This window comes from Trichoderma citrinoviride, assembly GCF_003025115.1.
Source record: "Trichoderma citrinoviride strain TUCIM 6016 unplaced genomic scaffold BBK36scaffold_12, whole genome shotgun sequence".
NCBI lineage: Eukaryota > Fungi > Ascomycota > Sordariomycetes > Hypocreales > Hypocreaceae > Trichoderma > Trichoderma citrinoviride.
Window position 1 is genome coordinate 49,539 of NW_020194720.1, and position 13,457 is coordinate 62,995.

The window sequence follows — 13,457 nt, forward strand, 5'->3', positions numbered from 1 at the left end:
GATATATAAACTTTTAAGATGTTCTGCAGTCTATAGGATATCATCATCACATTCGGCTCAAAGTTTCAGCAATAGTCATCAACTCGATTATCTTTTACCAACTCACAACATTGGCAGAAGCCCTTCACGGCATTCATATATTCGAGAATCTGACAAACATACACCATCGGCAACGTACAATCAACATGAGGTCTCTCTCGACGGTTGTTAGCTCCGTCGCCATTCTCCTGACCTCAGTCAGCGCTTTTCCTACGGGCAATATTCCTCGTCAAACCGACAGCTGCTTCATCCGCTTGAAGAACGGCGATGGTGATGCGTCCGTCGGGGCCAGTATTCCAGTGGATGCACTCTTTTCAACCGACGATAACCGCCAAATCAATGCTGGTGTAAACGCACAAGCCGTTACTCCCGGCTGTGTCTGCCAGGCCTTCAGTGATGCTGCCGGGACACTCAAGCTTGGCGGTATCTTCGATGACCAGACGCTGGTTAGCTTTACCGATGCTTCCAGCGGAGAGGTCGACTCTCAGATTGACCAGGCTGTCCCCATCGGCTCCTTCTGCTGTGTTTTAGCTCCCAACACTGTGCCCACTTGCTCCAGTATTGGCACTCCTTCTCCTCCGCCTCCCACCGACGCTGTTCGTGTTCAGATCAACTCAGTGGATGATTCAGCGGTGCAGATTCAAGTTCCTGCGGATGGCTCGCCTTTTGCAGTCTCTTTCGGCTTGGCCAACGCGGTGGAGATTGTTGACGTCGAGAGCTCGAACAAGGCCACCTGCCAAGCGTTTTCTGACGTTGCCGGCACCGTCGCGGTTGGAAACCCCTTTGGCACCGACCTCTTGTCTCTGAACGGCGGAGCGGCTGTCGACATCCTCTCTTTCCGCTGCAAGTCGACATACTAACAGCAAACAATTTCTTTTACTCTAATGATACATGATATAGAGGCTATAGAAGGTATGGGACTTATGAATATAGTTATATAGGAAAGACGGAGATAATGAGATCTTGGGGAGTTCGGGATTCAATGAATGGCAATAGACGAGCGCACAATGAATGGTGTACGGGTGAAGCAAGCATATCTGGTCTTGATGATAATAGCATAGTCGATTATATTATATTTCATCCCCTATTTGATCGTCGTTTTTCTGACTCAATGCTTCACGAGATTATTCACAGTCGTTCTCCCGTCTTCTCATAGGAGCTTTTGCCTACCCCAGGTTAGAATGGATGTGTTGATATCGGCTCAAGGTCATTGGTGCTGTAGCAACTTGGCTTAGCTATTCCTCTCCTATCGCAATTAGGCAGGTGTGACTGCTTTGACACGATATGTAGATGGATACGTCAATTGCGATAGCATCCCAGAATCAGTGAGAATTCGTATTATGATTTGCCACTTGAACTGAACAACATCACGATACATTGCGACGGCCTTGACCAAGCGGTCTTCTTCCCTACCACTTCGTAATCATTCGTTCTGTCTAAAGCACCATCACTGACCTAATAATTAGGCAATTCCGTCATTGAGCGGTGTATCCTCCGTCCACTGACAACATAGCACCGGTGATCCAGCGTGCTTCGCTGCTTGCGAGGAATACAGCAGCTCCAGTTATATCCTCTGGCATACCAATGCCATGCAATGGGTGACGCTGCCCGATCTCCTCGGCGTCATGGATTCGGGTCGTATTTTCAAAGATGGCTGTCGCGGTGTCTAGTCGGAATGGCATCAGAGACAAATCAATCGACACACAACTGTGTTTGCCATTTACTACTTACATCCCGGGCATATAGCGTTGCAGTGGATGCCATCCTTAGCATAGTCCATCGCAATCTGCCTCGTCAGATTCGTTACAGCTCCTTTAGAAGCGGCATAGCATGCTATTGTTGTCGTTAGCCTCTATTTTCCCTTTGTGCACTGCTTTGAGGTAGGAGTCTTACGAATCTCTTTACCCCCAACCAGGCCATATATGGAGGATAGGTTGATGATCCAGCCGCGATCTCCGGAAACGAGCTTGTCTTGAGACAGCATCTGAGCAATCACGTATTTACTAGCGAGGAATACCGATTTGGTGTTAACTGCCATCGTCAAGTCCCACCATTGCTCCGGTGTCTCGTGGATCCTAAGGGCCTTCTTCCCAGCCTCGATGGAGATACCAGCATTGTTGACCAACCTATTGCATGCATACGCTTTTAGTCAAGACTTCGAGTAGAGCTTGTGCGTCTCCCGATGAAGGGCCTCTCTTACACGTCGATGCGACCATATTCTGCAACCGTCGCTTTTACCATTTCTTCTACCTCGAGAGCAAGACTCACATCCGCCTTGATATACACAGCTCTCCCTCCTTTCTGTCGAATTAAGGCATCCGTATCGATCCCCCGCTCAGCCTCTATCTCTTGTCGCGCATCTGGTCTCAAGTCAACACAAGCGAGAAAGGCGCCCTCTCGCGCATACGCCAAAGAAATTGCTCGACCGAGTCCGGATGATGATCCGGTTACGATGCAAACTCTGTTCAGCAGGCGATGGGATGAAACAGCTTCCGCCATCGTGACGGATGCGACTGAGTCTTTACTGACGACGAGCTGTGGCAGCAATGTTATTGCATTTTCTCCATCAACACTGATTGGCATTCATCTAGGTACCTTTATGTCGTATAACTGGTACCGCAGAGGCAATCGTCGATCAACGTCATGTGAGCGCCGCAGCTAGTCGGAAGGCTTGCCTCTGGAATCGGCTTACTTGCCACGAAAAATCGTTTGCGCAGAGGAATTGTACCGAATTCCCATTTATTTGCACTCTTCTTGTACCCCCAACTACCGTTTCAAACAAAAATCCATTCTGGATCTCTATCATTGCTCCGTCTAGCCAGCAAGTCTGCAATTCTAGACGCATGGTGGCTTGTTGTCCATCCAAGGTCTCGCTCAATACTTGACAGCAATTCTAATACGACTTGGAGGTCTTGCGAATCGGTGAATACTTGCCCCGCCACAAAAAGGGCCTGGACGGAGTGCACTCGTACAGAATCCGGAGGATTCGTCAGGCTGATGCCGCAAATCTCGCGAGCATGACGAAGAGCCTCACGCTCGCTTTGCCGATACGAGTCTAGGCGAGCAGAGACGGACGAGCGGACTGCTGTGGACTCTTGAGGCTGGTTTGTCAATAGCAAAATGCAGGCCATGTGGTAGCTCTGCATTGTCGCGGCACATATTGGAGCTTCGTACCATATCTTCTCAAAGTTCAGAGGGCAACTATCTTCTTCTCCCGTCATTTCAGCAGCACTGGTTCGGGCGCTTGGGTGGAAGCTCGCCGGTAGGGTGCAGCGCCAATTTTGAAGCTCTCTGGTCAGGATATTCCATCTCTCGAGTAACTGTTCTTGTGTCACACCAACAAGTGGTCGTTGGCCCGGTGGAAGAGCATAGTGCTTGGGATCGAGGGCATCTCCAGCAGCGATATGGTTCGCGATCTTGCCCAGGAGCCAGACGAGCTCGTTGCTCTTTGCATCTTCTTCAACATCGGCTGCGTTGGAAATGTGATAGGGCATGAGTGATCCATGCTCGTCGGTGACAAGACCCGCGTTTTGCCACAGGCGAATGTCCTTCAAATCCAGCCGTGTCTGCGTCTCACTAATAACTGCTGAAGGTCAGTGCTGTCAGGCCCATGTATCGGAGCATCACGAGAGATCCTCACAGGAACAAAGTAAATCTTGTCTCGCTAAGCTCCAGAAGATGGGCCCAGAAACAGCTGCTCTCGGGATGGCGATCGGAGAGCCCAGGACCGACTCAGAGTCAAACGTCGGACTGAAAAGCGGCAGCGCACTGAGATGAGCGCTCCAAGCTGTGCCTGGCGCATCCATTAGCTCATAGGTGCAAAGTATCGTTATTGAAGCAAAGAGCTCCTCTTTGTCGGCATCGTCAGTCTCAAATGCTCCCCGATTAATCGCGACCTTGAGATGTTTAATGGCGCAATCATAATGCTTGGCGGATTGATACTGCCAATCAACAGTATCTTCGAGAGTCGAGATGACTCTGCGGGTCTCTTCTGGCTTATCCCCAAACTGTCTCTTGGCGATCCTTTGACAGTGCCCCAAGTGTTTTGCTGCCAGCGCGCAAACGGCAGATTTCAAGAGTGGCTTTGTTGCAGCCATGACTGTTACCTTATGTGAAAAGTAGGCTCCAGTATCAAAGGTATCCATCCTGCAACTGGTCAGCCTTCGGATCTATTAGGGCAGAAATCGAGTCCTCACCATTGTCCGGGTCCTTCCTTGAAGTGTCGCAATAATCGCAAAGACAAAAGGTTGCCATTCAGGCCATTGTGTGGCCGCGGTATTGACAGCGGCTCGTCTCTTTGTGGAGATACTGAGGAATCCTGCGAGGAGATGCCCCTGTCGCTGTTTGAAGTCTCCTCTTTGCGATCATGAGGCGAACTTGTTATTTCATCATCCACATTCCGTGCCGCCCCTTGGTCGAGCTCCTCCAGTTCACATTGGAAGAGGGCTGTCGAGTCAGATTCGTATGGGTCTTCAATGTTCACAAACGTTACTTTAGTACAGAGTCAGCCTCAATAGTAAACACTTTTTGTCGGGTTTTATACAATTCTTGGGAATGTCCAGCCAAACTTGGTTGTCATTAAATGGTTCGCAAGGGTCGACCTTGTTCTTTGTTCTTCCATTCGACAGTACACTGCCGTCAAACGTGCGAAAGACGGCCCTCTCGACGTAGCGACAGTCGCGCGAACTCTTAATACAGTTGTGACAGATTGGCTGCTCTTCATCACACTTCAGTTTCCGGTGCCGACAGGTAATACTGCGAGTTGTTCATTTAGACAAGCGCCTTTTGGAGCGACAGCTCTGACTCACCAACCACTGTATGAACGCATGCTACCCCTGCTCTTCCCTTTGACTATCCGTGTACTTCTTTTCAGTCGGTAGTCAACATTTGTAGAGCATTTCGAAGACATTGATGCCAATGGCGATTGGGATGGACGAAGCGGTGATGCCTTCAGTGTAGATGAGAGGATGGGGCAACTAAGCCGAGACGTTGTTGGCCCTGAGCTCGTCTCGAAACTAAGATTCGGCTATTCGTTGGCCAGAACGTGCGTCCTGCTCGCCGAAAGCTGTACCGAAGATGCGCACACTGGCCAGAAACTTCCGATGTTACCAATGAGCGTAGTAGCTCCAACGAAGATATCCAAGGAGCAAGGTATGAAGTAGCTATGGAATCTTCCCGCCCCGGTTAGTATTCAATGTTTCTGATGATCATTACTCTCCACAATCTGTATCTTCTCCGCAGACGCAGACGCATATTTTCCACTAGTTCTCTGTAAGCAGCCACTTATTGCAGAATAACCTGCAGGTCAACTGGGAGCTCCATCAACTGGCATCGGATTGGGCCGGCTTAGTTGCTAAAATCGTCCGTTGTCCTCGGCATACTTGCCCCTAAGGGCGAGCCGCAAACGAGAGAAACGTGATGTGCCTCGCGTTCAACTGCCCCAATACAACGGCTCCATCCTGGATGTTTGCAACGGCTAGAATGAGGGGTCAAGCCAGACTCATAACTTCGTTTTCGAGACATCAATTGTCGGCCTACCTTACAAATGCGTCTCGAGTTAGTATTACATCATGCGGTGCGCCTACTCTTGGGAGAGGCTTAACACAGAATGGTGTAACATGATTTACCATAAATGCCCGCGTATAGACGACTGAGCACGAACATTAGCAATGTTCTCTCCTACGCTTTCAGTTCTACCGGGTGTAATCTTCCCATCAAGTACACTACATCACTGCTACCAGCCACGTCACTGATCATGGCAGAGAACACAGATGTTCTCATTATTGGTGCTGGCATATCGGGCGTTGGATTCGCTATACAGCTGGTCCGGCAGTTCGGTACCAGAAATTTCAAGATCATTGAGAAGTCCGAAAACATCGGCGGAACATGGTGGATTAACTCGTATCCTGGATGTGGATGCGACGTACGTATCAATCTGGTCTTATGAGTATTATCTGACTCATAATGCTGATGATCAATCCGAGGCAGGTTCCGTCACACTTCTTCTCTTATTCGTTTGCACTGAAGCCGGACTGGTCTCGCAAATATGCCCTTCGATCCGAAATACATCAGTATTTCACAAGTGTAGCAGCCCAATACGATATTCACCGACATGTTCGGCTAGCATCTCTTGTGGAGAAGGCTTCTTGGGATGGGGTATCCGGAACGTGGAACATCACGGTTCGAGACTTTCGAACATCCGAAGTCACGGAATATCGCAGCAAGATTCTGATATCTGCGGTCGGGGCACTGTCTGTCCCCAGAAAATGTACCATTCCAGGTGCTTCAAGCTTTCGTGGGGAGATCTTCCACACGGCACAGTGGGATCACACCTTCAACTGGAAGGACAAGGAGCTTATTGTTGTCGGTCAGACTCACGTTTTAGAATGCGAGGCTTGCTGCTCTGATGCTAATAGTGCCATCGCAGGAAATGGATGCTCTGCGACACAAATAATCCCAGAGATTAGCTCAGGTCCAGGAGCAGCAAAAATGGTGACACAATTCTGCCGGCAGGCACATTGGCTGGCTGAACGCCCAAACCCGGAATATTCTGCCTTGTTCAAGTGGACGATGAAATGGGTTCCTCTGGCGATGCGAATCTACAGAGCGAAGCTTTACTGGAACCAGGAACGAGACTTTGTGGGATTTGACATCGAAACAGGTGCTGAGATCCGTAGAGGCTGGGCGGAAGATGCCGCCGATTACATTCGTGCGAATGCACCTGCGCACTATCGAGACTTTCTCGTGCCCAAAACGGAGATTGGATGTAAACGACGTGTCAACGATACTGGCTATCTGGCCAGCCTACACCAAAACAACGTCAAGCTCATATATGACGACCCGGTGGAGGAGATTGTACCGAGTGGCGTCCGAACAAAGGCTGGAAGGACTGTCCATGCCGATGCAATTGTTCTTGCTCATGGCTTCGAGACGCAAAAGCCGTTCGGATCTTTCCAAGTCCTTGGTGAAGGAGGCGTCAGCATCCAAGACCATGTCAGTATAACGACCCACAGACAAGTACTGCGAGAAGTCTACAGCATTGGTTGACTCAGTGACTGCAGTGGAATCAACTCAGCGAAGGAGTCCCTTCGGCCTATCTCGGAACTTGCCTTTCAGGATTCCCAAATTTCTTCATCATGATGGGCCCCAACACTCTCAGTGGCCATCTCTCCGTCATTTACACTACAGAATGCCAGATCAACTTTACACTGCGAATCATCAGGCCTATCCTAAATGCAATGGGCACGGGAACCTCGGCGCTGGCAACTGGTAGACCTACCTGCGATATCGTTTCAGTCGAGCCTTCAGCCGAGAAAAGAGATATTGAAACAGTTCAACAAAAGGCTGGAAAGCTGGTCTGGGCATCCGGGTGTACGTCTTGGTTCATTGACGAGAACACCAAGAGAAACACTATCATGTTCCCAGATTGGCAGTACAAGTTCTGGTTGAGAAGCGTCTTCATTTCTTGGGACGATTTTGTCTACGAAACATCCAAGAAGTTCTGTCAAAAAGCTATGGCGGAAGGAAGTGGTGGAATGGGGGTCTATTCCGGCACTGTCGTTGGTGGTATCCTCGGGATCGTGGCTCTTTATATTAACCGTGACGGGCTCCTTACTTCCTTGGAGACAGCTAGAGACTTTGTCATGCCACTGGTTAAGCTGGCATCATAGGACGGGCGGCCGTCCACTTCCTCTGCTTCTACCTTTAGATGCCTCGCCCAGATGAGCGGAACCTTGTAGGAATACATTCGACAGTTATGGGTCAGTCTTCATGGATGCCTACACTTCTCCATGCACCGTATGGCACTTACTTCTGATTCTCTATGCAGGTTGCGGGGTACTGCACGATGTGCCTCTCTGAAGCTTTCACGATTTGTCTCTGTATGCTGGAGGAAAGTTTGCCGAGAGAAGCGGTTACTGAAACTCTGTGCAATGAGATGAAGCCATACTTTCTTGAGCTAAACAGTGTTTTAGCTGGCTCATAAGCAGTGAGGCGAGAAGCTAAACAAAACTATAACGACATCTGATTCGCTCGCATATCAGGCCCAAGACTGGGAAACCGGCGACAGACTAGAACATTTGGTGGAGGAATCCATTCTATTGCTAGCGCTACATCAAGCACTTACAACAATCGGTGGTTTTCGGCTCACGTTACGTAGGATTAACCACACCAATCGGATCAAAGGAGAATGCTACGGAGCATTATAACAAGTCACGTTGAGTCATCGTGGAGAATTCTCTCCTGTGCCAGTACCCTTCAGGGCAGACACAGATGATGTGAATGTCCGACAAATCAGTGACATTTCTCCTCAATCGAAACGTTGCCAGTTGACTTTGTTTCTGAAGGAAAGAAAAGACAAAAAGAGTCTGAAAGATGACGCCCCTACAAAATGCAAAACAGATAGAGAACATAACAGCCACATGAATCTCAGCAGCATAATATCGTCTCCAAGATATGACAAGAGAATGCATACCCTGTATCCGCACCTCTGTAACACTGGTGGTCACAATATTACAAACATGTTTCGCATTAACTACAATCCTGGCCTTACTCAGCGCGCTAATTGGGATTGACCTGGCTGTGAACTGCGGGTCGCTGAATGGAGTGTCTGCAAGTATGTACACGATCACGATGAAGCCTGCAGCTCTATCTGCCCTTCTAGACCTCGTACTAATCCTGATTATTATAGTAGCGTAACAGATGAAGCCAAATTCTACGGTCGGATATGCGGCGGAATCTAGAACTGGTATTTGGTAGTATATGCGAGAAACGTCTCATACTGAACTATGATTTGCCAGGATCTCATAATCTGTAGTCTGGATACTGCATCGAGTTCAAGGTCGCCGAGCCGGACACTTTAAAGGCACCTATCGGATAAAATGCCGCCAATTCTGTCTGACTCCCTACTGCAAGGAAGGGGAGGACGCTCGCGGACTCGGGGGTGGAAGACCTTGAATCACACCCACCATCTTCACCGACAGGCACAATCTCCAACCTAATCGGATATTATGTCGAGAACAGAGTAGCGGCGCCGAGATCTGCAAGCATGCTTAATTTTGCCCCCTGTATTCATCCAATACACGGAGACATGTCATCGTAGTGGGCTCTTTTTAGTGTAGCGCGTTCATCTGTCAAGTAAGATGGACCTCGTATAAGCCAGCCGTTCCAGTGTATGGCTCACCTCCGGGCCAAGGTTCCCCCGCGTAACGGACGCGGCTACTACGTTACAAACTTGACTAAAAGCCGAATTGTCCCCTGATAATCAACAATCTTACCCAATTCAATCTCTTGGACCTTCCTGTTTCATGCTTCGATGTAATGCTTCAGCTCATGGGAGGCTGTTTGACTTGAAAATTCGTGTTTCATGACCGAACGACAGCCGGTAGAATGGGTATGCTGGAATAGCGTTGAAGGAGGTGGTATTTAGGGGTCGATCTGTCAAGTTGTCTCGACAAATGCAGAATTGTCGAGCAGGTGCTTAAAGGGGGTATAAAGTAGAGCATCAATGCTCGTACATGCGATCCGTTGAACATCAGTCACCAGAGTCTTCTTCTTCTCGAGTAAGACCTGATATCTCCAGCCCGGTATTACCACTCATCAAGATGCGGTCCAGCGCTGTTCTCGGCCTCGCTACCTTTGGCGCCGTCGCGTCGGCTTTCTCGCTCCCTGCCAACCTCAAGACTATCTACGATAACCACAAGGCAAGTCTCTAGCATAGGCTCACCAGCGTCGGCTGGATATACTGACTCTTCGTCATCGTAGTCAGGGACATGTGCCAACAAGTTGTCGGGCACTTTTAGCGGCGGCGCGGCATACTGTGGCGACCTGCCCGGCGCTATTTTCCTCAAGGGCAGCGCAGGCAATTATGACAACCTGGATATTGACTGTGATGGCGCCAACAACTCGGCTGGTGCTTGTGCCAATGACCCCACTGGCCAGAGCCAGACCGCCTTCAAGGACACCGTGAGGACGTTCGGCATCTCTGACCTCGATGCCAACATTCACCCGTACGTTGTCTTTGGTAACTCGGGCGGCAACCCGTCTTTCAACCCTCAATCTTCTGGCATGCAGCCTCTCAGCGTCATGGCTGTTGTCTGCAACAATCAAGTTGTAAGTGACAGCTGTTCCCCAATTAGCTGGCATACACAGAGTTCAACAGAGGCTGATTCAAGTCAATTCATCAGTTCTATGGCATCTGGGGCGATACCAACGGCGGCACATCCACCGGCGAAGCGTCTCTCGCTCTGGGTAAACTTTGCTTCCCCAACGAGGGCCTCAGCGGCAACAATGGCCACGATCCCAAGGATGTCCTGTTCATTGGCTTTACCGGCTCTGGAGCTGTGCCTGGCAAGAGCGGCGCCAACTGGACGGCAAAGAATACCAACGACTTTGAGAATAGCATCAAGGCTTTGGGGGACAGGCTCGTTGCCAGTCTCCAGGCTTGAAGAAAGCCAGCTTGGAGAAGCCTTGATAAAACGCGACTTCAATAATAGGGACCATTACGCAGTTACGATGTAGTATGTATATATGCGGCTATAGTACATAGTGGCTCGAAATACATTGGAGAGAGGGAAATTAGCATATTGTTTCTATCTAAATTGGTGCAGAAAAAGCATTTAACTGCCGAATGGGACTAGGAAGAGCCTACTCGACAGGATCAAAAGGGCGAATCATACGCTATCAACCTCGTGCTCTCCTCAGCTACTACTTGCATATGACACGAGCAGCGACGAAGCTTCTCCTCACAGGCCCCAGAATCTGGGGATCGTGATGACGATTGGTGCGCATGGCTGTCGTATTGAATTGTGGATTTTACAGCGGAGATCAGCTTCAACAAGTGACCGGTGCTGGTGGTTCTGAACTCCACCGAACGGCCCCCGTCCTTGACTCAGGCCCGCGGATATTATTGGTGCGCATAATAACCGACAAAAGCCGGAACGATCGACAGAGGTGCCGATGGAGCATTTTGCTTGTCTGTCAACGCTCTCTGACGGCTCTGGCTCTGGAGTGACGACAAAATCAGTACTCGTACTAGTAGTAGTAGTTTGCTTAGCCAACTCCAGCTTTTCCCCATGGAGGACCCCAGACTGGAGGCTTCTCATGCGATTCGATCTCATCATCGGACAACGACCGGATGGCTCCGACGAGGCGTTTAGGCGTTGCAGCTGGCGAATGAGAGTTCTTAATTTCGACCATGGAGTTCGATTTCTCGATACCACTTCTTCGGACAGGATCAGCTTTTTTGGTGCTGCCTAATGCCACGCGGGATGCCGATCTTCGGATGTCCCACGATGACTTCATACAACTATATAAAGGACCCCCGTCTGTCATCTCTGATCTGGGGAAGAACAACGACCCCAGAATCCTCAAGCCTACTCGTTCTCGGGTGCGACCGAGCATCACCACCATGACCGTCCTCACCTCACCTCTGGCCAGCTATAATGTGGCCAACAAGCTGTACAAAGCCACTCTGCTCAACACCGTCTGCCTGGTGGCCGGACTGTCAATCTTCTTCTTCGGTTATGACCAGGGATTAATGGGCGGCGTCAACACGACGCGTGACTATGCCGAGCGCATGGGCTTCGGCCACTGGGACGAAGACCAGAACATTGTCGTCGTCGATAAACCCCTTCTGCAAGGCGGTATCGTGGCCGTCTACTATCTCCCTGGAACGCTTTGCGGCTGTTTGCTCGGTGGATGGCTTGGTGATCGATATGGCCGTATCAAGACAATCGCCATTGCCTCTGCGTGGAGTGTTTGCGCAGCTGCCCTGCAAGCGTCAGCGATGAATGCGAACTGGATGTTTTGCGGTATGTCACAAAATGCTTCATACAACACAATCGCGGGGCAATAGCTGACGGCGAGATGAAATAGCCCGCGTACTGAACGGCGTCGGCACTGGAATCCTGAACGCAATCACGCCTGTGTGGGCAACTGAGACTGCTGCTCACACTTCTCGAGGCCAATTCGTCTCAATCGAGTTTACCCTAAATATCCTCGGTGTCGTTGTGGCCTACTGGCTGGAATTGTAGGTACCTCCTCGCTCAGGTTCCTTTAAGTCCTGTAAAACTTCTCGCTAACGCCACGACAGTGGCACGTCAAAATATCACGACAACACATCTTCCTTCATCTGGAGATTCCCCGTCGCCTTCCAGATTCTTCCTCTCATCCTTCTTTTCATCATCATCTGGATCATGCCCGAATCACCCCGCTGGCTCGTCAAAGTGGGCCGCGAAGAGGAGGCTCGCTTCATCCTTGGTCGTCTCCGTGGTGATGAGGGTGAGGACCGTCTCAAAGCGGAGGCAGAGTACAACGATATCATCAACATCCACAAGCTGGAAGTAGATACCGCCAAGCAGCAGAGCTACCTCTCCATGTTCTTCGGTATCGGCTCTGGCAAGTTACATACTGGCCGGCGTGTCCAGCTTGTCATCTGGCTCCAAATCTTGCAGGAGTGGATTGGTATTGCGGGAATCACCATCTACGGCCCTGAGATCTTTACGATTGCCGGCATCAGCTCAAAGGACAGATTGTGGGTCAGCGGCATTAACAATATCACATACATGGTATGTTCGCCCCATTGCTCTCACTCAAAGCTGCCATCACGCTAACATGAAGTCAGTTCGCCACTTTGATCTGCGTCTTCACCATCGATCGCATCGGTCGTCGTTGGACGCTATACTGGGGAGCCGTTGGTCAGGGTGTTTGCATGTTCGTCGCCGGTGGTCTCGCTCGAGCAACCATCAATGCGCAAGGCGAAGCCAGCCAAAGCCACATTGGCGGTGCTGCAACATTCTTCGTGTTCCTCTACACAGCAATCTTCGGTGCCACGTGGCTTACAGTTCCCTGGCTGTATCCGGCCGAGATCTTCCCTCTGCAAGTCCGAGCCAAGGGAAACGCCTGGGGTGTCGTTGGCTGGTCCATTGGCAACGGCTGGTGTGTAAGTAATCTTCTTTTCTTGTCTTCCGTTTAAAGATTGGCAGTCTGATTAGCTTCTTAGGTGCTTCTGCTTCCTACCATCTTCAAGGCACTCAACGAAAAGACACTATACATTTTTGGCGCCGTCAATGCCCTATCCATCGTCGTCGTGTGGGCTCTGTATCCCGAGTCCAACCAGCGAACATTAGAGGAGATGGACCTTGTCTTTGCTAGCGACAGCATCTGGGCCTGGGAGGCTGAGCGAAACTTTGCCAAACTCAAAGCTGAGAACCCTGATCTTGTTCAGGGCTCAACAAACCACGGAGTTGTAGACATTGAGCAAGTTGCCGAACCAAAGGAGTAGGCTTGTCGATACGACTTTGACTCTCTATAATACCGCTTTTCCTACTTACTTTGAGTTGCCTCGGCGAGAACACAATCTCCGCTGAATCTGCACATGTGCTTATACCAAACTTAGACACGCTGGAGGTACTAATGAC

General features: G+C 50.1%; 6 protein-coding genes across 6 annotated transcripts; 4 read left to right on the forward strand and 2 right to left on the reverse strand.

Moving 5' to 3' along the window:
* Positions 1-185: 185 nt before the first annotated feature.
* BBK36DRAFT_1171088 (hypothetical protein) lies at positions 186-899 on the forward strand (the record flags this gene model as incomplete). Its single annotated transcript, XM_024895526.1, has 1 exon — positions 186-899. One exon carries the CDS (start codon positions 186-188, stop codon positions 897-899), a length of 714 nt encoding a protein of 237 aa, XP_024746932.1.
* A 614-nt stretch (positions 900-1,513) lies between these two features.
* Positions 1,514-2,538, reverse strand: BBK36DRAFT_1179795 (NAD(P)-binding protein; the record flags this gene model as incomplete). Its single annotated transcript, XM_024896189.1, has 4 exons — positions 1,514-1,705; positions 1,771-1,872; positions 1,933-2,165; positions 2,240-2,538. The coding sequence occupies 4 exons, from the start codon at positions 2,536-2,538 to the stop codon at positions 1,515-1,517; spliced, it is 825 nt and encodes a 274-aa protein (XP_024746933.1).
* A 275-nt stretch (positions 2,539-2,813) lies between these two features.
* BBK36DRAFT_1171090 (hypothetical protein) lies at positions 2,814-4,867 on the reverse strand (the record flags this gene model as incomplete). Its single annotated transcript, XM_024895527.1, has 5 exons — positions 2,814-3,622; positions 3,680-4,185; positions 4,236-4,530; positions 4,583-4,794; positions 4,848-4,867. The coding sequence occupies 5 exons, from the start codon at positions 4,865-4,867 to the stop codon at positions 2,814-2,816; spliced, it is 1,842 nt and encodes a 613-aa protein (XP_024746934.1).
* A 927-nt stretch (positions 4,868-5,794) lies between these two features.
* BBK36DRAFT_143575 (FAD/NAD(P)-binding domain-containing protein) lies at positions 5,795-7,709 on the forward strand (the record flags this gene model as incomplete). Its single annotated transcript, XM_024897502.1, has 5 exons — positions 5,795-5,962; positions 6,028-6,406; positions 6,467-7,032; positions 7,101-7,517; positions 7,665-7,709. The coding sequence occupies 5 exons, from the start codon at positions 5,795-5,797 to the stop codon at positions 7,707-7,709; spliced, it is 1,575 nt and encodes a 524-aa protein (XP_024746935.1).
* Positions 7,710-9,641: 1,932 nt separating this feature from the next.
* On the forward strand, positions 9,642-10,484 carry BBK36DRAFT_1171092 (glycoside hydrolase family 75 protein; the record flags this gene model as incomplete). The annotated part of the gene is made up of 3 exons (XM_024895528.1): positions 9,642-9,744; positions 9,806-10,149; positions 10,224-10,484. 3 exons carry the CDS (start codon positions 9,642-9,644, stop codon positions 10,482-10,484), a joined length of 708 nt encoding a protein of 235 aa, XP_024746936.1.
* A 962-nt stretch (positions 10,485-11,446) lies between these two features.
* BBK36DRAFT_1125069 (general substrate transporter) lies at positions 11,447-13,321 on the forward strand (the record flags this gene model as incomplete). Its single annotated transcript, XM_024891235.1, has 5 exons — positions 11,447-11,849; positions 11,914-12,067; positions 12,131-12,605; positions 12,662-12,979; positions 13,040-13,321. 5 exons carry the CDS (start codon positions 11,447-11,449, stop codon positions 13,319-13,321), a joined length of 1,632 nt encoding a protein of 543 aa, XP_024746937.1.
* Positions 13,322-13,457: the final 136 nt, after the last annotated feature.